Here is a 26,491-nt window from a genome sequence, read left to right on the forward strand (position 1 = left end):
AGGCAAAATTAGAGTGTTCTTCGCAATTTTAGGTTTGGAGCCCATCCAAATATAGCTAAGCTGCTTGCCCACGGGTGACTTAATTAGCACCTCAGTCAATTTGATTTAACCATCTGTGCTGAGCCATGGATATACCTAAAACCTGGACTGTTGGGGTGCCTTGAGGACCGCGTTTGGGAACCTCTGTCCTAAGGTATTTCAGAAAATGCTCCTGCCAGGCATATTTGTATGTAATTTTAAGTCTAACTATGATGTCTGCAGGGATATTAAGGGGAAGTGCTTCAGTTTTATTAGTATTTAATCTATAGTACGAAATCTCTGAATTTTCCAGTAAGGCCTTATGAAGTTCTGGTAAAGAAGATTCCGGATCTTGCAGACACAACAAAACATCGTCTGCAAATAGGCTAATTTTATGGGAGCAACCTCCTATTAAAGGACCTTTTAATTAAAACCTGTGATCGAATATTTTCAGCCAATGGTTCAATTGCCAATGTAAAAATAAGCGGGGACAACGGGCATCCCTGTCGAGTGTCATTAGTGATATCAAATCCCGAGGAAAGACAACCATTTACGTAGACCTTAGCAGATGGAGTTGAATACAACGCCAGAATGGAGTCTAAAATCATTCAAGCAAAACCAAATTTTTCCAAAGTTCCTCGCAAGAACCCCTGATGCAACCTATCAAATGCCTTTTTGGCATCGAGCGATAACACTAAAAGGGGTTGCCTCTTGGACGTGCACCATTTAATGACATTGATCACTCTTCTCGTATTATCCTGCCTGTTCAATACAAACCCCACCTGATCAGGCTTAATAAGAGACGGGAGGAGGGGGGAGAGGCGATTTGCCACTAATTTAGCAAAAATTTTAACATCAGAATTAAGAAGAGCTATTGGCCTATAATTTTGAACTGATTCTTCCCCGGTTTAGGAATAGTAATAATTTGTGCTTCCAGCATTTCTTTTGGAAAGTGCTTTGACTCCGAAACCTCATTAAACACAGACAAAAGAATCGGGGCCAGCTTATCCTTAAATGTTTTGTAAAAATCGGAAGGATATCCGTCTGGGCCCGGGGCTTTATCACTCGGCAAAGAATCAATAACCCGTTCCACCTCCTCCAATGTCCAAGGTACATTGATAGAAGAACAAGCCTCAGACGACAACAATGGAAGATCAAGATCACCCAGAAATTTCTCTACATCTAATGTAGTAGGATGATAGGTAGAGGAGTCATCCTACAGATTATAAAGTTTAGTATAATAAGATGCAAATACATCTGCTATTTCATTAGGGTCAAAAAGTTTTCATTCCTGTATCCGAGTAGATATTGTGGATCTTTGCTCTTGCTTTTTTACCTCTCAACTTTCTAGCCAGTAGTCTGTTTGCCCGATTTCCATAAACATAGAATTTCTGATTGAGTCTATTGAGATTACGTTGAACCTCCTCTAGATAGAAGACATTCACTCTCTCTAGCTGCACATAATAATTAAAATAATGCTTTATCATGTGGGTTGGATTTGGGCTCGAGTTCCAGCTTAGCAACTTCGGATACGGCATGTTAAAATTTTTCCCTATAGTCCTTCTTAAGCCTAGCCGCTATTTGTATTGCAGAACCCCTAAACACTGATTTAAGAGCGCACCAGAAATTAAAATGGTTGTTTCCTCGGGAGAGTTAACACCTAAATAACAGTCAAGGGAAGATTGTATGGCCTGCTTAGTCTCTACACGGTGGAGACTTTGTTTCCCCAAACGCCAAGGTCCGGGAGATGTCTGTCTAATCCCAATATTCCACACAATAAATAGTGGCGAATGATCTGACCATGTCATGGGGAGAATATTAATCGTATGAATAGACGATAAGGTCCACTTATCAGATAACGCAAGGTCTATTCTAGAGTACGTACCGTGTACATGAGAATAGCTTGTAAAATCTTTGATGGATGTTTAATATGCCAGAGATCAAACAAATCGTATTCTGCTAACAATTGGCGAAAACCTTTTGCAGATTCAAGGGGTTGACCGGAGAGCGGAGTTCGTTTACATAATCTATCGACCAACGGGTCCAGAACCATATTAAAATCCCCCAGAATCAATAGGGCGCCTCTACCAAGTTGTTGAATTTTAGAGCACAATTTCCTACAAAATGATAACTGTCTTGTATTCGGGGCGTAACCAACTACCAGAGTGGTCTCTACATTCTCAAGAAGCCCAATCAAGATCAGGTATCTCCCTTCAGGGTCACAGTGTTTGGAGGTGAGAGTGAATGTACATTGGTGAGAGAACAGAATCGCTACCCCTGCTTTCTTTGCAGGGCCATTGGCCATATAACAGAGAGGGTATCGCAAATTACTAAATTGAGGTTGGGCGGAGTGTTTAAAGTGCATCTCTTGTATTGCCACTATCTGCGCTTTGTGTTTATAAAAGTAGTTAAGAGCTAATCTTATTTTATGAGGGGAGTTAAGCCCCTTAGCATTTATGGATATAATATTAACCATATCTAGCAGATACAAAAACCTGAAAACTACGGCCAACACCTGGGCACGTACCATAGAAATGAATTATCTGGCTATAGTAGAGGGAGAAAGGTAAAAGGAAAAGAAAAACAACTAAGAGTGAAAGAAAAATAAAAATAGGAATAGCCCCTCTTGGGGGCAACGTTGGACGCCGTACTATGGCGACCCGAAAGGTAACAATGGGGGTAGTGGCGAACCCACCTGCACCCGGGATACTAACATAAAATGAAAACTAGGTTCCCCAGTCGCTAAGGTCTATTGTTGTAAACCACCAAGACGACATCATAAAGCAAAAAATATAGATATGGGTATTGCATTTAAAAAAACAAACAAAAATAAACTGAATAGTCAAAACAGCCATCTGGTACATCCGAAGCAACAGGCATATAAATAACACAGAGTCTATGGATGCGATCAATCAAAAAGTCCAGCGACCTAGTAGACGGCAAGAGTTTCCTAAATAGATCCGTTGCTAAGTCATTCAAGGCACTGTTTGAGACATTCTCAGGAACCCCGCAAAGTTATTAAGTCCGGATCTGTCCTCCATTTCCGCGATCTTGTCCCAGAGGGTCACCACCTCAACTTGTAACGACTCGTGCAAAGTGATCAGTTCGTTATGCGAGCCAACTACTTCTCCCATTTTAGTTTTCAGATGGTCTTGCGCCCCCCTAGATCATTTCTTGACTGTTGATACGACTGGAGAGTAGCTCGAAATTCCGCTGCTACGTCCTCTTTAAATTGTGACAGTAGAAGTTTTATCGTTTTCACCGTGAGAGCGTCATTATCCCAGATAGGTTCCAGGGGAGGACTTGAAGAAGGCCACCTGAGAAACCGATTTAGTAGCTTTCATTTTTTTAGGAGGCTTGGCGAAAGTATAGCATGTGATCACTCACAAGTATAAAGAAAAACAAAACAAAACAAGGCTTCTGGTTACTTGATCATCACACAGGCAAACGGGCAAGGTGGGAATAGAGATTTTTCACATCAACGCATTTCCATCACTTGAGTAAAAACTGGATAAATCACAGAAGTGAGACGCGTTGTATCGTTGTTTGCCCACCAGATGTTCCTCCAGAGTAACAAAGCAACAAGGTAAATAAGGAAACACTGTGGACTTGTGAAATAAGTCATAAATGCAATACAGGGACCGTCCCCAATTGAGTTATAAGCACAGCAGACTCTGGGGTGTAAAATGAAAGGCCTCCCGCTTCCACATAGCATGCAGCACCACAGAGTCTCCCACAGTAAGTGATGTGGTCTGACAGTAATCGTGGGGAGAAGTAAAGATGGCCACTGCACACTTCTGCCAGCTTCCCACAAACAGTCCTCCACTTCCCCACAGCTCCCTGTACCTTACCAGACTAAGTGCTGGAGGTGCTTCTGGAAGGCACTGGTAAGAGAGGAGCTCCGGCCGTTCTCGTCTCTCCGCGTCCACTGTAGCGCTATTCAGCACCTCCACGCCGCTCTGGTTCCCGGTCTCTAAGGGCCGTGCAGGCCGCAATCCGCCGGAGCACTCCCCGATTCCGCGGACCCGCCGGCTCAGCTCCGGACCCCTGCAGCAGGTAGGGCACTGTGTCTGGCATCAGGGGAGAGGGTGTAAAGGGCTCCCAGGCAGTACAGAGAGCTTCGGTGTTCAGGAGCTCCTGTGGGACACGTCTCCTCAGTATTGCAGCCAAGCCACTCCCCCCTCAAACTTTTTTTAATCACGGCACCCTGGCGTATCAGAATTTTTTTCACGACACCCCTACACCAAAAGTTTCTTACTGAGAATTTTAGAAAGAAAAATTAAGTAAATTGCGTTTATAAATCATCCTAGGTTCAATTGTGCGATGAGGGAAAAGATTTGCTTCTGTTTGTCCAAATATTTTATAATTGACAGCTACCATCATTGTTTTGACTATTACACTGACCATAAATAATCTGAATTGGGCCTGGACCACCAATCCAAGGCACCCCTGGAAGTGTCCCGAGGCACCCCAGGGTGCCTAGGCACACAGTTTGAGAACCACTGATCTAATCCATAAACATTCTGAATGTTTACTTTATATAGCACTAGCTGGAGTACCCGGCGTTGCCCGGGATTTTAAGAATGTCTGTTTACAAAAATAAATAAATATTAAACACACAGTATAAATAACATTGTAGATCGCTGAATACCCATGCTTCGCTACGGGATGAGGATGGTAAATTAGATTGTTAGTTTTTCATTTTTTTACGTTGGTTGGAGATCTAGTATATAGGCATATCTTGCTTCCCTGACGCACTCTGTGTAGTGGCTGGACCCTTTTTGTTCTCCCAAGGGACCCTGCTCTTCCCATTCTACAACTCTCAGTCTGTGGCTTTCTGCTGCCTCCATTCCCTCCTCACATCATGTCAGTGCCCCAGTGAAATTATCGATTTATTTACAGTTTCTTATATAGCGTAGCACATTATGTATCTCCTGATATACTCTGTGCTGCTGGGGTACCGTGTTACTTCCACTATATAACTCTCAGTGTGTGGGTTCGTGCTACCTGCATTCCCCTCCTCACATCATGTCATTGGCCCTGTCACATGGAGCCCTGTCATCACTGACATATCATGCATGTTCTGATATAGTCTGTGCTGCTGGCCCACCCCTAGGGGTGCTGGTGGTGTGTTACCCCGCAATGTTTGTTCCCAGAGTGTAAGGCATATGTGTACCAATTTTTGAGTACATTGCTCCAGCAATTCCAGAGTTATGCTGTCTCCTGATATACTCTCTGCTGCTGTCTCTCCCCCCCCCCCCCCCCCCCCCCCTACCATAGGAGTGCTAGGGATTTCTAATTGTTTTAGTTGCCTCGGCCGTGTTTTAATATGCTTGTATGTAAAATTTCACGATCATAGCTTGTAAACTGTGGATTTGTATAGAAAGACAGGAGGACAAATTTTCGCTTTTATATCGTAGACATCCATATTACCTGTTTATATATGCATGGCTTTATTACTGCTTCAAGAAGTAAGGAATGAAAATCAATAGTTTTTCTTATGCTGACATAGGGGGTGTGTAACACGTTAGCGGCGGGTTCATATCGTGTAGATATATATACATATAATGCACTGCTGTAGGTGTATCATTTGCTGTGCGAGTGTGCATGTACATTTCCAGGTGATGGTCTGTTCTGTAGAATACTCTCCCTGAGCAGACAAAAGTAAAGGGGGTGAATTGGTGCCAACTTTGTCATTTTTTTCCTCTCATTTTTTTGATGCCATTCTGTAAGCAATTGTATAGTCACAGCAAGTGAGAGGTCACACAGTGGTCTTCCCATTTATTTAACCGCATCTAAAATACTTGTATCAGGTTTAGCCCTGGTCTGAATATGCTGTGATTGTTGCTGAGTAAAACAGTCATCCTGTTATTTATGCTGAACTGTGTCTCCTGTAGCTTTAATCTGCATCTGCCAGTGGTAGATGGCTATAGGCTGGCCCTGGTTTGTTTGGTCTGCAACTCCTACTTCAGAGACCAGCGCGTTAATCACAGGGTTACTCCTTTTTTCATTGCCCAGCTACTGAAAGGATCTCAGTGTTACAGCTCTCCCCGGTTATGTCACTCCTTCCATTTTATGTACCAATTACACAAGCCAAAAGTGTTCTTCAGACCAGTGTGATAATGTTTTCCTACATGGGAGTCTCCCGGGGCTGTGTGTTGCCCTGTGTGTGTGTCAGGGCCCTGCAGACAGAGTAATACGGCTGGCATTGGAACATCCCGCCCACTGCCTATGAGCATCTCGCTCTCTGTAGTTACTGATGCACAGAAAAAGCCTTTTGTCGCCTCAGCACTGGCTGTCCTTTACCTTCACACGGAGAGAGAAGGGAGGAGATAGGTGGGGGAGTGCAGGCTGCCTTGTGCATGGGGTGTTTAATACAAAGACCAGCCGAGATGCTCAAACAATGCACCAGCTGTTACTTTTGGATGTATGCATCCCTTTAAAGGTGATCCTTTTTCTATCTATCTATTCCATCCTCATTACTTTGTGCTGAAATTGTCTTTTTGTTTTTTTTTACTGAATATTTGTTGAAACTTCATCCAGGTCCCCCCCCCCCCCCCCCCAAATGAAATGCGGCTGGTTAACCCATTATGCCCTGAGATGGATGAAATGCGGCTGGTTAACCCATTATGCCCTGAGATGGTCCGGTTAACTTCTTACTGCCTGGACTTCTCATTTACTGGGGGTTTGTAACAGGGATATGCATCCAGAATGTGCTTTATTACATGCTGTCACAGCTAATTGTACCTGTGGTTGTATTTAATTAGGTTTGATTAAAATGATTGAGGTTTAGGTCCATTGTTTTTACTCGTTCTTTATTTACCATAATCATGTCACATCCCAGCCATTGCTTCAATGATTTCCGGATACAAGATTAGACCTGTAATAAAAATGCTTTTACAGGGGTCTGGTTCTCCTGATGTGCTTGGCTTAAGTGTCGGCTTGCCCTGGGTTTGTCACAGTCCTGGACCTGTCACTGGCTGTACTCTAATAAGTTGGTATTTGTGTACTGCCTGGCTGTGGTGTTGTGTGGGGCTTCCAGCCCATGTTTTCTCCTCTGCCTCAGCTGTTTGGTAGTCTCCCATGGGATTCAGAACCACCCATGCCTGGATACATGAGGCAGGGAAATGAGAAGTGGCTGAGCTACATAACCTGCCGGCAATTTAAATATTTGAATTCTTGTTTTCACATACGTCCCTTGGTTGCTTATAATGTCCAGGCTGATTCTGCCTGTTGTCCTTGATGTCTAATGATAGCCATACAGCAGTATCCGTTTTAATAAGGACCCGGGCAGGGAGGGCGGTAGAATGTTCCCTTTCATAAGTCCCTCAGTGCAAGATGTGAGAAAATCACTGTGCTCAGGAATATAGAAAACCCACCTAGTGAGTAATCCATGTATGCAGATGAAGCATGCACGCTGTCCCCTGATGCATTGCTGTGTGGATGTGAGCGTGTGTGTGTGTGATGCAGAGAAGTCAGCATTCCTCCCTTGTAGCTGCTGTGCCTTCAGTCTTGCTTTGCAACCATAGATCCATAGATTTCTACAACACATGCAGATATCGCTCATCTCTTGCATGTGTGTGGATGCTGCTGAATTAGCTCTGAGCCAAGGCGAAAGAATGGAATAAGACCTCTCCCGATAGAAGGGTCCTTTCACGGTTAGTGTTCGAAGAAGGATGTCATTGACTGTCACTATGGAAAAGGGATGCCGTCGATAAGGAATATTAAATCAAGGAATGTATCCCAAGAAATCTGAAGGTATGTTACCAAGGCTCTCTCTATACAGGTATCTTGAGATGCAGTAATTATTTCTACTGAAACCTCAGCCGTTCACTTGCCAAGGGGATGTAACTCCTTTACCTTTGATGTGGTCCTTTTCCTCCGTGAAGAAGTGTATGGCATTGCTGTGCCATGTCATATCAAAGAGTTCCTGTCTTGTATCTCTGCAGTGCTGCAAACACTAAGCTGCCTGTGCATGAGGAGTTGTCTCTTCTGTCCATGGCTGTAATAAAGCTTTACGTTTTGGTGTGGGAAATTAGCTTGCTGGGCCTGTGCTTCATTTATTACTGCTTTTAGTTGGTTAATTTGAGCTACGAGTACTTCTGCATAATCATGGTTGTGTTATGTGCAGTCTGATGCCTCTACCAGTATATAGACTTCGGAGAGGAGCTTATCAGTCTTACGGATATATGAAATGTCATGTATCGTATTTATCTTTCATGTGTGTATGTTTTTGTTATTCATCAAATTCTAAACCTTAACACAACCTTAATAATAGAGATATATGCTTGGGTTTGTGTGAAAGAGACAGGGTTTATACTGTGTGAGCATCCTCCTACATCCACAATAGCTCAGTGACACACTTGCCTGCAGTGGTGGTGTGATAATTATGCTTTGACACTAAACTGATAATCAGAGGATTGTATCTGAACCCGACCAGGCAGATTGGTGTGTTTGCACCCAAGTGTAATCTGGATTAGGGCATCTGCTTTATCTGCATGCCAGCACAGTGACTTGCGATGTCTTTACTATCTGGTGTCTGGATGATGAAATAGCGAGCGAACCACTCCTAAATATGATCCCTGCTGAATCCATTGCTTTAAAATAGCACCATCCAATTCTGTAGCGTTAAGAGGGCAATCCTTCTAGGAAATGTATTGAAACTAGGGCTAACGTCACGGGCCATTTATTAGGTTCAATGTAGCAAGCTAGGCTTTATGGAAGTGTAAGCAGGATTGAGAAACTATGACTCTGACTCACTAGCCAGGGAGACTGTTGATATTCCATCCATGTTTCCTGTTACCCATCTTTAATCGCAAGTTACAGGATTTGTCACACTTTCCAGTCCTGCAATAATACACATCCAGTCTTTTATGTGACTAAAATGTATTTGTGACAGTGGGCCTAATTCAGAGATGTACATAAACCCGATGATATTAGAAGAAGCCATGCTGCACGTGCAGTTCTGGGGCTGCAACGTCGCTCGGTTATTAACATGCAGCTGGCGTTTGGGGACAGCAACAAGCGGCATTCCAGAAAAGGTAGACCTGTTGGCCCCTTTTTCTGGGCATGCTAAACCAGTGACTGCTTCCTCAGACACAGTTTCACTGGCTCCACCTGAGCGATTTAACTGAACATCCTGCCTGAGGGCTACTCATATGTCCGATGGTCATGCAGATGATCCGATGCTGCATCCTGGGGCGCAGCAGCGGATCACAGAAGTCAGCAGCTATTGCACATTTTAGCACAGCTGCTACATACAAAGGTGCAGTGGCTGTGCTAACTGCATCTATCTCTCAATCAGGCCCAATATACTGTTAGTGAAATTGTGTAAAGCTGGGTACACCTGAAGTGATCTGTCTTACAATATATGGTTCCAAACGATGTCTGATGTGGAACGTATAGTGTGTATGCCCAGTTGCACGTGCCCGGCGGTTATCCATTGCATCACCCCATCTGCTGTGCTACATATCAGATGGGACGATGCAGTGAACGATGCCATGCTGCTAAATACAGCATAGAATGATACATTGCGCTGGCGTCCACTGCATCATGCAGTGTGTACTGATGGAGCAAGGTATTGTTCCGTCGCTGGGTACACACATCTTTTAGCATGTACCAAGCTTAAGAGTTTACACCCCTTAATGTTGCGTGTATGTATATGAAAGGTGTTTTCATACTAACCAAAGATACAATTCCAGTGTGTCCCAAATATACTAATATTATATTTTAGCTGCTGGTGTCATAATTGTATTGTCCACTTTAAACCGTGCTCTCGGCCAGCCAAGCAATACAGAGGTAACAAAGGACTCCAGGTTGTAAACATTAGGCATGGCGGCGTTCCTTTCTATGTGAGCTTGCTATATTGAATTGCTCTCAATTCTGGTTGTGCAGCCTGGTCTTTCCTGACGTTCTTTCTCATTATTGAGGCAACAGGTCAAGGGCTTAGCCTTTGTTAGAGGATCACTTGAGCGATGATTCCAAGGTCACAGTTGTCTCACAGCACAAGTATACAGCGACCTCTCTCCATGTGGCCTTTCTTATCTAATAAGGACTGGCGTACCTTTTGTAGTAGTCTGAAATTATGAGGTATAAAATGTCTGCTCTTTTTACAGGCATGCCTCTGTTCAGTATGTAGAAAGGAGGTTTCCAATACATTTTTTAAATGTATGTGTAAAATATTCATTTTGTTATTGCTGCACTGGATAACTTTGACAAGTGCCCAGGCTGCCAGGAAGGCGTGTCAGTGACATGGGATTTAGCCACCTCCAGCAGCGCAGGTCTCATAGATATTCTTTGTTATCGATTCATTGTTATCATGATGATCTTCTGGCCCAAGTTCTACCCTACTGAGATCAATGCGTTTTGTTGGTAGTACTATCTGGTAGTCTTCTGGTTGTGTATAATTATTTGAAGACTTATATGTTGAACCTGCACCTCAAATTCCCGGCATAAACAATTTGTCTCAATGTTCTGGATTTTCTTCATATGACATGACAGGCTTATACAGCTATTCCCCTACTTGTCTGCACCCACTCACAGGGCCATGACTGGCAATGGGAAGCCAATGACCAATCACAGGAGAACTCAACTAGTGTCATTTCGGGATGGCATCCAGAGCCAGTCAGGTGTGTGTCGTGTAAAATGGCTATTTAGGATTCTGACATGTAACAGCGTTTCTCAGGTGCGCAGTGATCGTGTTCTTGCCATACATCGGTGGGGTACTCAGCCATAATACTCACTAGTCTTTAACTGCCCATAAGATCTCATTCTTAATGAGGGAGGGTGGGGTAGGGTTTGTTTACTATAATCTTTGAGAGTTAAAAATGGAGACGTGTCAAGCCATCATTAGATATAGAAATTAATTGAGTTTGCGAGATATTAATAAAACCTGTTATGAGAGACATGTAACAAGAAATATTAAGCTCAGAGATGGGGAAGGGAATAAGCATGGGAGGGGGAAGTGGGGTCTGGTTCATGAAAAGATCACATTAAACTGCTCTTGCCGGACAGTAAAACAGTATGTGCCATAGGCAGTCTCTTGTGATAGTATTATTAGCAGGGATGTCAGTCAACATTCTCTATATGACAGCTAATCTTGAGGCCAGGAGAGGAACAATTTAGTAGTGGTCAGAAGACCTTCAGAAAACATGTTTACTAGTTGGCACAAGCCCCGTTTTTAATTTCTTACACTTTATATACAGAACCGCTTTATCTTTCGGTCTTCCTTTGTCTTTATTCAGTTGTTTTTTTGTCTCGTGCAGTTTAATTTTGTTGCTGTTGTATAAAACACTGCACATGCAGTGTTCAGATGCAGTCGCAAAGCAGCTTTTGTATGCAAGTCGGCCAGTGTTTTCTTACTGCGCATGCGTCTGAGCCGCATTGTGCACGTGCTGGGATTGAATTATGATGGCGGTTCAGGAATTAGTTACAGGAAGACAGCATTTGGAGGTGGTAACGGGGAGTGGTTAGGTAAATGCAGGCGTCATAGCAATTTAGACGGCATTTTCAGGGCGTGCATAAATTAGCAGTTCCAATTTTAGTTGCTACTGGAGAGACCTCTGCTTCCAAAGAGAATAGCTCAGCCTGCAAGTCTACAAAGGCACTCAGACATGACACAATTTACGAAGATAGTCCTGATGTATCAGCAGTTGTACGCTGTCGGCCAAAAATAATGCGATAGCAGTGTGTCTCCCTATGCTCAGGTTAGCTTCTGCCCATGTTAGCATACAATTGCAATTGCGAACGGCAAAATATAGCAACAGCAATCTCAAGAACAACCACATCTGAATTAGCCCCATCTTTACAGGGGATCAGTATGAAGTGCCGCGAGATGAGATCCTAGCTGTCATGATCCCGGCAGCAGGATCCCGGCCGCCGTAGTGCGGGCAGCGGCGCAAGCACTAAAATGCCCCTTTTGGGCTTGGTGTGGTCGCCACTCTGTGGGCACGGTGTTGTGGACACCCACAGAGGGAGAATAGACTGTGTCGCCGGTATTCCGGACGGAGGCATTTCACTGCTAGTCGGGATTCTGGCATTGGCATTGACTGCCGGGATCCCGACTAGCGGTATTTTAACCGCTTCCCCCTTTCAGCTATATGGTTTTATTAATGGGCCGCACTGTTCACAATGTTTCTTAACTCCCAACAGGTCATGTTTTGCGGATTTCTTTAATCATGCACATGTGAATTGATCTACTGTATATTACTGGGTCAGTAATTATCCCACCTGTTCCTACAGACAGAAATCCTTAAAACATAATCTGTGGTGGATACTTGAGAGTTGGGGTTGAGAACCACTGATTTATACCACTTTTCCACCTGAGTACCGGGTCCGATCCAGGATGTTTAACCCGGCTACAACCCATGTCAGCCCCGCCGTTTCCACTGCACTTCGACACGGGTTATTCCTGGGTCGGATATGTTTCCACTTAACACGGGTAAGCTCTGTAAAAGCTATTGATGTCACTTGTTACTCGGGTCTGAAAACACGGGTAATGACCATTTCCACTGCACAATTACCTGGGTCATTACTGTGTTACCGTGTTCACCCAGGTAGCTACCCGGGAAGCAATCCAGGGTCACTCAACCCGTGTTGAGCCATTTCCACTAAAAACCTGTGGTGTTGTGCGCCCCCGTGCAAAAACACGGGTAAATTTAGCTAGTGGAAAAGGGGTATAAGTGGTTAAAATTACTACATAACAGCACTGAGGTCTTGGGTTCGATTCCCAACAGAGTTGCTTATAGTGTCCTCGCCATTTAGGATTCGCATTTTTGTTACAATGGAATTGGAATAAAGTTGCAGACTGAGCACAATGCTGCATGGTGCGACTCATTCGTATCAGGTCTCAGCCCTTTTCCTTGTTTCCCCTTTGCTGAAATAACCAGTGGTAATGTTTTAGTTCTTATAAGGGCCAGTGATGTTACAGTGTGATGTAGTTAAAGGTCGACAGCTATGAAGTCAACATTGTTAAAGTGTTGACAGGCATTGTGTCAACATTTTCAGAATGTTGACATGTGAAATGTCAACATTGTCAGTGTTGACATTAGGGTTCGTCTGCCATATGGGAGGGTAAGGGTTAGACTGCATGGGATGTTTGGGTTAAGCTGGGGTGTTAGGCACTAGACTGAGAAGGGGTAGGGGTAGAGATTAGGGTTTGGGATAGGGAAGAAATAGTTACCGGAATGTCTGAGGATCACAGCTCTAACCCGGTAGTGACAGTCATATGACTGCCGGACCCAGAAGCTGCTGTGGAGCCACTACAGCCATCGAGCATGTAAGTCACCACTGGACCACCAACATGTTCACATTTCATCACTGTCTTCATGATAAATGTTGCCATGGTCATTGTCGACAATATGACCATGTAGTCAGTCTCATGTCGACATTATGACTGTATCGACAGTCTCACGTCGACATAGAATAGCACACCAGCACAGCAACACTGTTTAGGGTTTTTGATTCATCAGCGCACTGTTCTAAAGAAGTGGGAGAAGCTGTAGCTGTCTGCAATGGTATGGAGAGCTTTATATGAGCTTTATTGTTGGGCAGGTGAATGTGTACCTGTTACGTGAGGAACATTCTTTGGAGATAAACACCTACGCAACATGATCATTGCATAGCATCAGAATATAGTTATGTTACATCTACACACACTGAGTGAGCGGGATCATAATGCAATGCTATTATATGCTATACCGACAGAGGACCAATACTCAAACATACTTTTTACAAATGGCGGCACTCAAAGGACCACCCACAGACCAATTGTTAATTTCCAATGTTTCAGAACTCAAGTTCTTCCTTAAAGAAAGGTCTATTGTTCTGAAACGTTGGAACCCTTAACTATTTGTCTCAATGTTCCTTTTGATTTCCACCTTTGGATTAATGGATTTTAGTCCATAATTTAAACATAGTTTTCCATATCACACTACAGCCTCATTATAAATATGGGGTTAAATAGGATAGCAATATAAAATGGTAGCTGCTGAATCAATGTAGTAATATTCAAATGCATGAAAATGAGGGGTTATTCTAAACAAGAAAAAGAAAAAAGTTAGAACTTAGTTACATATATTTTCAAAGATACGGTTAAGCCACCAGACCACGTCAAGGCTTCTCTGATAGTGGTGTTCCCTAACATGATAATAGCACCCACATGATTATGCATACAAAAATATATCTAAATTGAGAGCCAGCCCACCTAGCGTCACCCCTAGATCCTCCAAATGTCACTGCATGTACCAGCATTCCCTCCAAATGCTGGTCCCATATATAAGTCTCAGAACAGCAAGATAAAATGGTAGCTGCTCAATCGCTTTAGTAATACTTTTCTGGTGCAACAGCCTGCAAGTTTTCATATCCAAGTTTTCAGTTTGCTATCTAAGGGGTATATGCAATTGTGGTCGAATTCCCGAAATTGTCGAATTTCGGGTCATTTTCGACCAAAAAAAAAATTCCCCTATGCAATCCAGTGCTTTCCGACCAAAAAACGGACTTTCAAAATTCGACTTTTTGAAATTCGAATTTTTGCAAATTCGACTTTTCTGCAATGATACAAGTGCTGCAATTCGACCAAAGCATATTCAATTCAAGTTTTGAAATTCGACAGCAGTGCTTTTAGACAGCAAATTCGTCATTTTCAATCCGCCACACTTTGGAGGGTGAAAACAAATAAAAAAATTTTAAACATGTTTTTTTTGGTGTTTTTTTTTTTGGGAATAGCAGATCTATTTATATTAGAAGGGATTAGGTACTTTTTTTTTTTTTTTGGGAGGCACAAATATTATTTATATATTTTTTAAAATATTATTTTTTTTTATTTTTTTTTTTTTATGCTGGAAGGGTAAAATCATAAAAAAAAATGGCGTGGGGTCCCCCCTCCAAAGCATAACCAGCCTCGGGCTCATTGAGCTGGTCCTGGTTCTAAAAATGCGGGGAAAAAATTGACAGGGGATCCCCCGTATTTTTAAAACCAGCACCGGGCTCTGCGCCTGGTGCTGGTGCCAAAAATACGGGGGACAAAAAGAGTAGGGGTCCCCCGTATTTTTAACACCAGCATCGGGCTCCACTAGCTGGACAGATAATGCCACAGCCGGGGGTCACTTTTATGCCGTGCCCTGCGGCCGTGGCATCAAATATCCATCTAGTCACCCCTGGCCGGGGTACCCTGGGGGAGTGGGGACCCCTTCAATCAAGGGGTCCCCCCCCCCCAGCCACCCAAGGGCCAGGGGTGAAGCCCGAGGCTGTCCCCCCCCATCCAATGGGCTGCGGATGGGGGGGCTGATAGCCTTTGTGATAATAAAAAGATATTGTTTTTTCCAATAGTACTACAAGTCCCAGCAAGCCTCCCCCGCAAGCTGGTACTTGGAGAACCACAAGTACCAGCATGCGGGAGAAAAACGGGCCCGCTGGTACCTGTAGTACTACTGGGAAAAAAATACCCAAATTAAAACAGGACACACACACCGTCGACAGTAAAACTTTATTTCATACGTCGACACACACATACTTACCTATGTTCACACGCCGACATCGGTCCTCTTCTCCATGTAGAATCCACGGATACCTGTAAAGAAAAGTTCAAAATACTCACCTCAACCATGGTCCAGAGATAAATCCACGGACTTGGCAAAATAAGAAAACGCAAATACCCGCACCAAAAACGGACTGAAAGGGGTCCCATGCTGACACATGGGACACCTTTCCACGAATGAGACCTGTCAGTGACAGCTGTCACTGACAGGTCTCTAAGCCAATCAGGAAGCGCAACTTCGTTGCGCTCACCTGATTGGCTGAGCGCTGTCTGCACTGTGACAGCGCATCGCACAGCTCCCTCCATTATATTCAATGGTGGGAACTTAGCGGCTAGCGGTGAGGTCACCCGCCGGTCAGCGGCTGACCGGCGGGTGACCCCACCGCTACCCGCAAAGTTCCCACCATTGAAAGTAATGGAGCGGCTTTGCGATGCGCTGTCACAGTACAGACAGCGGACAGCCAATCAGGTGAGCGCCACGGAAGTAGCGCTTCCTGATTGGCTGAAGGGACGTCAGTGACAGGAGTCACGTGATGTCCCGGCATTCGGGAGAAAGGGGTCTGATGTGAAAACATTGGACCCCTTTCTAGTCCGGTATGGATCGGTGTTCGGTTTGTTTTTTTGCCAAGAACGTGGATTTACCTCTGGACGTGGATGTACCTCTGGACGCTGGAAGGTGAGTATAATTTTTTCACAGGTACCCTCGGATCGTCGGCGACCGTGGCAGTCGGCGTGTCAACATAGGTAAGTATGTGTGTGTCGGCAGTATGTAATAAAGTTGTACAAGTCACGGTGTCTGTGTCCTGTTTTTATTTGGGTATTTTTTTTCCAGTAGTACTACAGGTACCAGCGGGCCCGTTTTTCTCCCGCATGCTGGTACTTGTGGTTCTCTAAGTACCAGCTTGCGGGGGAGGCTTGCTGGGACTTGTAGTACTAATGGAAAAAACAATATCTTTTTATTATCACAAAGGCTATCAGCCCCCCCATCCGCAGCCCATTGGATGGGGGGGGGACAGCCTCGGGCTTCACCCCTGGCCCTTGGGTGGCTGGGGGGGGGGGGACCCCTTGATTGAAGGGGTCCCCACTCCCCCAGGGTACCCCGGCCAGGGGTGACTAGTTGGATATTTGATGCCACGGCCGCAGGGCACGGCATAAAAGTGACCCCCGGCTGTGGCATTATCTGTCCAGCTAGTGGAGCCCGATGCTGGTGTTAAAAATACGGGGGACCCCTACTCTTTTTGTCCCCCGTATTTTTGGCACCAGCATCAGGCGCAGAGCCCGGTGCTGGTTTTAAAAATACGGGGGATCCCTGGCCAATTTTTCCCCTGCATTTTTAGAACCAGGACCAGCTCAAAGAGCCCGAGGCTGGTTATGCTTTGGAGGGGGGACCCCACGCCATTTTTTTTCCGGGTTTTTCACGTTTTTTTCCCGTTTTTTAAAATCGCGGCAAAATCCGCCAAATCGGCCGATTTTCGCCCACGATTCTGGCGAATCCGTTTTTCATTGAATATGGTGAATCCCGGCAGGCACCTGCCGGGATTCACCTGGCGAATTTGGTCGAATTAAAAAACGGCGATAATTGCCGCGAATTCGACCGCAATTGCATATACCCCTTTATCTTGTTTATTTTATCTCCATTGTATTTATATGCATTTATCACCTCCTCGTCTTCATTTATGAGGTATATGCACTGGCACTTCAGTATGGACTCGGTAGACTATTATCTATTGACTGCACTGTTTAAAAAGGACTCCAGGATGTAGCTGCGCTATTGCAATGTCTTTCCAGCGCATGGAATGCATGCTGGAGTGCATTACTGGTGGCAATCTTACAAGGTTTTACAGCTACTTCTAGCCATTTGGAATGCATAGTAGTCCTCTTGAAGCTGGACACGCGTAGTGGACTGCAGGATGCCGTTTAGTGGGAATGGACGCCAGCATTTGTAGTTACATGTACTATATAAGGGGGTATGCACAGAACTATTTATACTTCTGATGAAGGACCCTGAGAGGTCAGAAATGTGACAAGCAAGGCTCAGATTGGGACTCTTCCCTTCTGACAGTAGGTAACAGTGGGCTTCTGTGGGAGGCGGGCATGGTGTCTGGGAGTGAGGTTCTGACCTGTTCCAGTACCATCATCATATTGGGACCACCAGAGATGACAGTTATGCTTCTGTTTTTCCAATTGGGTGAGGTTACATGCGGTTCACCATCTATGTTAGTAAGTGCACTGAATTATTAAATGTTCTAGTTTTTTAAAGGATCTCTGCACTACTCTGTTTTATAAGTGCTCCCTACCTACGGTGTTAACTCACAGGGGAAAGGAGACACATGTCATTTCAGATATATGAAAGGAAAAAGGAGGAAAGTACGTACCATATTTCCACATTCATTGGATTTTATTCATTCATACCTGTAGTTTCATACCATTCTGCCTTCTAATTGTATCTGTTGGTGGACACCTTGGAGTTCTGCAGGGTGATTATTCCCAGTTCTATTTTGTCTTGCACACAAATTGTGGTACTTGGGATGTTTTAAAGGGACTAGGTATGCAGGAAGCGCTCTAATATTGCATATCATTGCTTGTTGGTTTGCTGTGTGAGGGGTGGAACTTGCAAAACTGTTTTGGGATAGTCCAAGGTAAATTATCCCCCCATTCCCTTTTAACTCATGCAGTATAGTTTATTTTTTACAAGTACAGTCTCATTATTAGATAGCCACACCTTGTACTGTATGTGTCCCAAAATATATGTATTTAAGTAGATTGGAAATGTAATCACCCCTTCAGTTTAATAATGGTTATGTAGCAAAATCCTTTCTGAGTTTATACATTACTGTCCAGTCTAACCCTGGAATAAGATGACCCTACAGCAAACGTTTTAAAACTTTAATCCAAACAAATGTGTACAGGTTGAACCCGATGGGCATTTTGCCTCTTTTCAACCTCACTAAACTATGTAACTATATGCTATTCTGGCTAGTATGTACGTACTAGTGCAGGCCTGGACAACCTATGGCTTTCCAGCTGTGGTGATACTGCACATCCCAGCATGCTCTGTCACAGTTTTTGCATTTCTTAATAGCAAAAGTGTAGCAGGGCATGCTGGGACTTGTAGTTTATCAACAGCTGGAGAGCCACAGTTGACCAGGCCTGTACTAGTATGTTGTACACTATTGAATATTGTTACCTATTCCACCATTTTTTCTGGTCTAACCAAAATCTAGAATTAACTTCAATTTCTCACTATTGCCAGCTTCCTTCCCCCTTTGCTAATTATTGCATGGTAGCGTCTAGTTTCCCTTTTGCAGAGAGGACCTTTCCCATAAGCCCCTGGGTCCATGTCACAAATTATTTGGAATAGTAACCTGTGGCGAGCGAAGCGGAGTGGAAAGACACCTACCCCGAAGCATAGCGAGCGTCCAATGATGCATATAAAAAAATAATAACCTCAAAGGAATGGAGAAATACATTTAGGAGCTGTAAGGGCGGACGTTCTCTCGTTATGTCACTTCCAGGTACTGATCACGAAGGGAGCATAGACACAACCATTATTGCATGCTATACTAAAGCGGATTCATAATACGACTATAGTAGCTGTGTCTATTTAAAATTGTTGTTGTTTTTTTAAATAAAAAAGCAAAACAGCACTGAGAAATGTTTTTAACACATATTCCCCTTTCACACCGCAAATGCCAGATCCCACCCGGGAATTGGAAACAGGTCCTTCCTGGGTGGGATCTGGCATTGGACACTACAGCAGGCTTCCCTGACCCGGCAATATGCCGGGCGAGTTGCCATAGTGGTGGAGGGCGGAGCCGGCAATGGGGGTGGTGGCAGAGGCGGCGCTGGGAGATGGGCTCATCTCAGCGCTGCCTCTTCCTTTCTAGTGAACGGCTCCCATGTCGCATCGATCCGGGAACCCGTTTACGCTGCCACTGACCCGCTATTCAACCCGAGAATAACACTACTTTATTTCCGGGTTGAATTACTGGGTCAGGCGACCCGGGAATTCCACCATTGCGCTTTCACACTGCACGCCGACCCGGCAATATGCCGGGTCAATACCTGGTTATTTGTGCGGTGTGAAAGGGGCATAGCTTGTATGAAACCAGATCATCTTAATTCTTATTAAGTGGCATAATGTGGAGTAATAATCCTTCTTAAAGTATATATGGCCAGTCTGCAGCTGTAGCTGTTCTAGTTAGGAGCACAGTTAACACGTTATTCTGGAGAAATTAATTTTTCATTTTACCACCAACGCATCAGAAGAAATGAACTGACTGAAAGGATGGCCTCTGCTGCTATTCCGTTCTGTAGTCTGAAGTTTATTGGTTGGACATCTCCTGTCACCTTGAGCATTTCGTAGTTGTTGTCTCTTCTCATCCCGTCTATTCGTTCTGCTCTTTACGCTGAGCTGTCACCATGTTCCATGGCATACTGTATGGTTTCACTGATTGGCGTTTTATCTTGAAGGGAGATCAGAAGGCATGCTGTTTTCTCTATATTTGGATTTAAAAAATGCTTGTTGAGGTGGAATATAAGAATAATGTGCTCTTTCATCTCCTTTCAAGATATTGAGAATTTGTAATTAAACCTGTATAATGTGTGTATTAATGTGTGTTTACCTGTGACATCCATTCTGATTTGTTGTAAATGCGTGTTACTTTGTCTAGTAATTGTTCCCTGGCAGGTGTGACGACTTTGGTTTTTTTTTTCTGTGGCTTTTTTTTTACATTTAGGAAAGGCAAAAACTGTGGCAGGGCATGCTGGCATGTGTAGTTTTACAACAGCTGGAGAGCCATAGGGTGTCCGGGCACGGACTGTAGAAGGTCAAAGTAAACATCTGATTAGTTACTATTGGCAGCACCTCCCTTTTCTTTGTCATGTCCCTCAATTTATTTATTTATTTTTTTTTGCTCTCATACATAATTTTATATAAATATTAAAAGGGACCAATTTAATTAAAGTAGGTGTAATGGAAAATAGTGACAGACCGTAATTATTTTATATAATTGCCGTTTGGCTCATATAAATCCGTTTTATTTATTATTTAGTAATCACAAATCTCACCTGTCAATTTATTGTTTAATAGCAAAATAAGAGTAGTTCAGTATGGAAAGCACTTCCATGTTGTAACTGACTCCGTGTCTAAATGTAAAGTTGGCTTGCAGATTAGACCTCAAGTGTGTTGCAAAATAAATGTTATTAATAATACATTAACTGGATCAGGAAATGGCCCGGGTAATTGGGCTTTAGATGTGAACCTTGGAAAATGGAAGCATTATTTTTTTTTTTTTATTGTTATTAATGTTATTACCATTACCCATTCATATTTTTATTATCATTTATATAGCGCCAGTCATATTACGCAGCGCTGTACAGAGATTATGTAAATATTTACATCCGTTCCTGTTACATACTTTTTCTCAGGCAGGGTCCACAGGTTATCCACAGGATAACAATGGGATATGATGAAGCGACAGCGGATTTGCTCCAATCGATCAAAGCTTTCCCGGCCTCCCAGCATAAAACGGGCCCGTCCATATAGCCCCGCCTCCTTGCCCAGGCAAATCAGTTTTTTGTTTGGTGCTGCAGGAGCCGGACCGTGGTCAGAGGGCTGCTGGTTTTTAGCAGCCCTAAGTTTTCTTATTTTATTTTTATAGTCTTACTATTTTTCTGAGTGATCTTTCTAAACATCATCTTATACGTACCTTAAAAAGAGTCGCTCCAACAACTCTCCGCTGGGTCGCGACAATGCTTACCCACGAGTATAGTGTTGTTTAGGCGGGCGTCTGTGTCTGATATACTAGCAGGTCCAGCAGATGTTACCAGGCAGTGGCCAGAGCACGGGGAGAAGGTAAGACATCGGTTCCGCTTAGAAGGGGAATACGGACACAGCCGCACTGTTTTGGGAGGAGACTACCAAACAGTCGCTGATGCGGCTGCCACCTCGGGTGCACCAGCGCTAGGCTTTAGGGATCAGAGGCTCCAGGAATAGTATGAGGTGGTGATCCCTATGGTTGATGTCAGCAGTGGGGAGTCAGATGCTCTCCTGGTCACCCCTCCCCCCGGTTCATAACCAGTTTCCTCCGAGTCTCCCGCCATGAACCGTTTCCCGCTTCCGTCTCAGACGCTGTACACGAAGGGGACCCAGTCGCAGCATAGGCTGCTGTATGACTGGTGCGTCCGTATTCACTGAGCGTCTGTGTTCACTATAGGTTCATGTATCGGCAGTGTACACTAGTAGTGTCTGGATCCACTCAGCGTTCGCGAACGTATTGATCGGGCCTGGAAGTGAGGTGAGTCTCCCTGTATCCCGCTCTACTGAGTATGGGTTATACAGAATTAAGTCTCTATCTACCCTTTGAGTACGAATCGTTAAATAAGTGCCTATTGCATATGAGTCTGTATACATCTGTTTCTTTCGTATTGCGTCTGAATACGTTAGATCTGTTTAAACATGATGCAGTAATATGTTCTCCTACATACATAAAATGTAGTTGATGATGTGCTCATATTGCTTATTATACTAATGTATAACATGTGACTGACTGCTAGTGTGATTGCTGACTTTACTATATTTTTGTCAGTTTGTTTTATTCTGATTCAATGCTGGTGCATGAGTAGGGTTGGATTGTAGGACACTTTAAAAAAAAAAAAGAAGCTTAAAGTGATTACAGTCACAAATTGTGTAGTGCACTATGGAAGTGTTGATTATTTATCATGTCTAAGAGCATCAAAGGTGAGTAAGATACACTCACAGCAACACCAACACTCATATCATGTTTGTCTTGCAAGGATCTGGTTCAGGATGGTTTGTATGCAAATTGTTTTAGCTTTCACCTAGCTTTAGGTTTCTTGAAAAATACAAGGAGCCTGGGGGGAGGGTTTAGCTAGAAACTACGGGTCATGCAGTGAGAATAGTGGGGATGGCGGTAGTAAACGAAATAAGGGAAAAGTTGGGGGGAAGGTAAGAGCAGGCGGTAAGGTTACTAACTTGGGTACTAAAAGAGATTTTACCAAAGCACTAACCAATGACGATTACAAGTCATCATTGCTACATAAGGTGAAAGATGTCCCTAACGCAAGGGAAAATACTTATCTTAGTTGTATGTATGTAAACGCCAGAAGCATTACTGGTAAAAAGGGAGAACTAGAAATACTTGCAGCAAGCAAACAGTATGATATTATAGGCATTACTGAAACTTGGTGGGACGAATCTCATGATTGGACAGTCAATCTAGAGGGCTATACACTGTTTAGGAGAGACAGACTAAATAAAAAGGGTGGAGGGGTGTGTCTTTACGTAAAGCCGTTTTTAAAACCTGATCTATGGGAAGATATTCAGGAGGTGACTGTAGACACTGTCGAGACATCATGGGTAGAAATTGCATGCGGGGAAAAAGGAATAAAAAAAGTTAGTATTGGGTGTATGCTATAGGCCGCCTGGTATCAACGCATCTGATGAGGAATTGTTACTAAAGCAAATTGAAAGAGCAGCAGGAGTAGGACACATAGTAGTGATGGGAGATTTTAACTATCCAGAGATAAACTGGAAAAACTATTCATGTGATACTGCTAGGGGCAATATGTTTTTAAACACACTTAATGATAACTACTTAGTTCAACTAATTGAGGAACCAACTAGGTACAATGCAATTTTAGACCTGGTATTAACAAACAATGGGGATTTGGTATCTGGTATTATAGTAGGGGAACCCATAGGAAACAGCGACCACAATATGGTCACATTCAATATCAGTTTCCATAAACAGCCCTATACTGGCTCAACTAGGACTCTAAACTTTAGCAAAGCAAATTTTGAAAAGATGAGGGTATTTTTCAGGGATATTGAATGGGAAGGTTTGTTTTTAGGAAAAAATACTACGGAGAAATGGGAGGTACTAAAATTCCTGCTAGCTAAAAATACACTCAAATTTATTCCTATGAGCAGCAAAATAAGGAATAAAAATCATAAACCGATGTGGCTTAACAAAAAGATTAAGGAACTTATGGGCAAGAAAAGGCGAGCATTTAAAAAATACAAATCTGACGGGGAAGCAGAGTCATTTCAGCACTATAAGGAATGTAACAAAATATGCAAAAAGGAAATTAGAGCGGCTAAAGTAGAAACTGAAAAACTAGTAGCAAAGGAAAGCAAAGTGAATCCCAAAAAATTCTTTAAATACATTAATAGCAAGAGATTTAAGAAGGAGAGTATAGGCCCTTTAAAAGACAAGTTGGGAGTCTTAAGCATAAATGATAATGACATAGCGGACACACTAAATGAGTTTTTTTCAACAGTATTTACTAGAGAGGACCCAATTCAGGGACTAACATATAATCTCAATAATGAGAATATCCCACTGATAGGTACTTATTTAAGCGAGGAAGTAGTCTGTGACCGATTAAAACATTTAAAGATTAATAAGTCACCAGGTCTCGATGGTATTCACCCAAGGGTTCTAATGGAGCTTCATTCTGAACTTGCAAAACCGCTATTTTTGATCTTTAAGGATTCAGTAATATCAGGTATGGTTTCCAAAGACTGGCGTATAGCGGAAGTAGTGCCTATATTCAAAAAGGGAAGTAAAGCTGAACCAGGTAATTATAGACCAGTTAGTCTTACATCTATAGTGGGGAAAGTATTGGAAGGTATTCTAAGAGATAGTATTCAGAAGTTCCTTGAAGTCAATAAGGTCATTAAAAGGAATCAACATGGGTTTATGAAGGACAGATCCTGTCAAACCAACTTACTTGGCTTTTATGAAACAGTAAGCGCAAACCTAGATCAGGGTAAAGAGGTGGATGTAATCTTTTTAGATTTTGCCAAAGCGTTCGATACTGTACCACACATGAGACTTATCTACAAGCTACAAGAATCAGGGCTAGGAAGCACGATATGCACTTGGGTCAAAAACTGGTTAGATAATAGGGAGCAGCGCGTTGTGGTTAATGGATCTTTTTCAACTTGGACTGAAGTGCTAAGTGGTGTGCCGCAAGGCTCAGTATTAGGACCGCTATTGTTCAATATTTTCATTAACGACCTAACAGAAGGTCTAGAGAGCATGGTGTCAATTTTTGCAGATGATACCAAATTGTGTAAAGTTATAAATGCGGAGGGGGATGCTGAGTCGCTTCAGAATGACTTAGTTAAATTAGAAGCTTGGGCAGCGAAATGGAGAATGCACTTCAATACAGACAAGTGTAAGGTAATGCACTGTGGTAACAAGAACAAAAATAACACCTACCTACTAAATGGGGTAAAATTAGGGGATTCTGTACTGGAAAAGGACTTAGGTGTCCTCATAGATAGCAAACTAAGCAGTAGTACCCAAAGTAGGACTGCAGCAAAGAAGGCTAATAAGATATTAGCATACATAAAATGGGGAATTGATGCTAGGGACGAGAGTGTTATACTCCCGTTATATAAATCACTTGTGAGGCCACACCTTGAATACTGTGTACAATTCTGGGCACCTTACTACAAAAAGGATATCCTGGAGCTAGAAAAGGTTCAAAGGCGGGCGACCAAACTAAGGGTATGGAGACGCTGGAATACGAGGAAAGGCTTGCAAGACTAGGCATGTTTATACTGGAAAAGAGGAGATTAAGAGGGGACATGATCAACATTTACAAATATATAAAGGGACAATATACAGATCTTGCGCAGGACCTGTTTTTGGTTAGATCAACACAGAGAACTCGTGGACACTCGCTCAGGTTAGAGGAGAGGAGATTCCACACAATACGGTGTAAAGGCTTTTTTACGGTAAGGACGATACGTGTTTGGAATTCCCTGCCTGAGGGAGTTGTAATGGCCACCTCAGTCAACACCTTTAAAAATGGGTTAGATAAATTCCTAATGGATAAGGATATCCAGGGTTACGGGGCATAGTCACGCACTATGGTTATTATAAAAAAGAGGGGTTAATCGGAACGGCAGTCAGCAACTTCAGTCAAAATTTTATACAAAATAATCGTGCATAGGAGACCACAAATAGGTTGAACCCGATGGACAATTGTCTTTTTTCAACCTTAGATACTATGTTACAAGGCAGATTCAGGTGCAGGTTGATCCACCTTGGGCTATGTGTGCAGTAGACATTATCCAGTATAGCTGAACGGATAATTCCTCCATCTCCTGTACCAAGGATAGGTTACACGATTAACCCTTACATGCAGCTTCCCACCTACGGTTTATCACTTACAGCAACAGCCTCTCAAAAGAAACATGGCTGAGCCATGGCTTCAGCTTGGATGGCAAAGGCAGTGGCTGCCTGGGCTGATGCATTGGAGGGGGGATTTTTCAATAGCATTTAGAGAGCAAAAATCCCATATAGCACATATAAAACAGGCTGCAATGTTCTTAGAAGCAGCATTGCATATGGGTACTATTGTCTCCAGGACATCAGCTTTAACAATCGCTGCTCGCAGAGAAGTTTGGCTACGTACGTGGAAAGCTGATTCAGAATCTAAGAAGGCTTTGGAATCTTTGCCTTTTTCTGGAGATAATCTTGTTAGTAAAGATTTGACAGATATTCTGGAGTCAGAAGCAGACTCCAAGAAGGCAAGTTTCCTTCCACATACAATTTCAAACCTAACGTTCTGGCTTTTCTCGAGGAAAAGCTAAAGGAAAAAGTGATGGCAAGCAGCACCAATACAACAGGTCTGGTAAGACCAAAAAGCATTGGGCTACCAAAGGACCGCTTGGGAAAACAGATAATAAGCCATCAGCCTGATGGTGCGGGCCTCCACCTTGTGGGGGGCCGACTTCTTCAGTTTGCACAGATCTTGCAGCAGTCTACAACAGATGCCTGGGTGCAGGAAGCGGTATCTCTGGGTTATGCTTTTGCCTTCAAGAAGCACCCTCCTTGAAGGTTTTTTTTTTTTACCAGCCCATCTCGGGTAGAGACGAAGGCCAGGGCTTTGTTAGAG

General features: G+C 43.4%; 1 protein-coding gene across 7 annotated transcripts in view; it reads left to right on the top strand.

Moving 5' to 3' along the window:
* Positions 1-26,491, top strand: part of PRKCZ (protein kinase C zeta) — a 646,661-nt gene that overhangs the window by 263,930 nt on the left and 356,240 nt on the right. Inside the window, exon 1 of one of the 7 annotated variants that reach the window (XM_063943068.1) lies at positions 6,244-6,463. The exons of 5 other annotated variants lie outside the window; for them this stretch is intronic. In XM_063943068.1, coding sequence (XP_063799138.1) covers positions 6,448-6,463 — 16 coding nt within the window. In that variant the 5' untranslated portion in view covers positions 6,244-6,447. Of the gene's footprint in view, positions 1-6,243; positions 6,464-6,611; positions 7,777-26,491 lie in introns of those variants that run through there. One more of the 7 variants, XM_063943067.1, reaches the window with a different exon arrangement.

Source organism: Pseudophryne corroboree, chromosome 10 (assembly GCF_028390025.1).
Source record: "Pseudophryne corroboree isolate aPseCor3 chromosome 10, aPseCor3.hap2, whole genome shotgun sequence".
Taxonomy (NCBI): Eukaryota; Metazoa; Chordata; class Amphibia; order Anura; family Myobatrachidae; genus Pseudophryne; species Pseudophryne corroboree.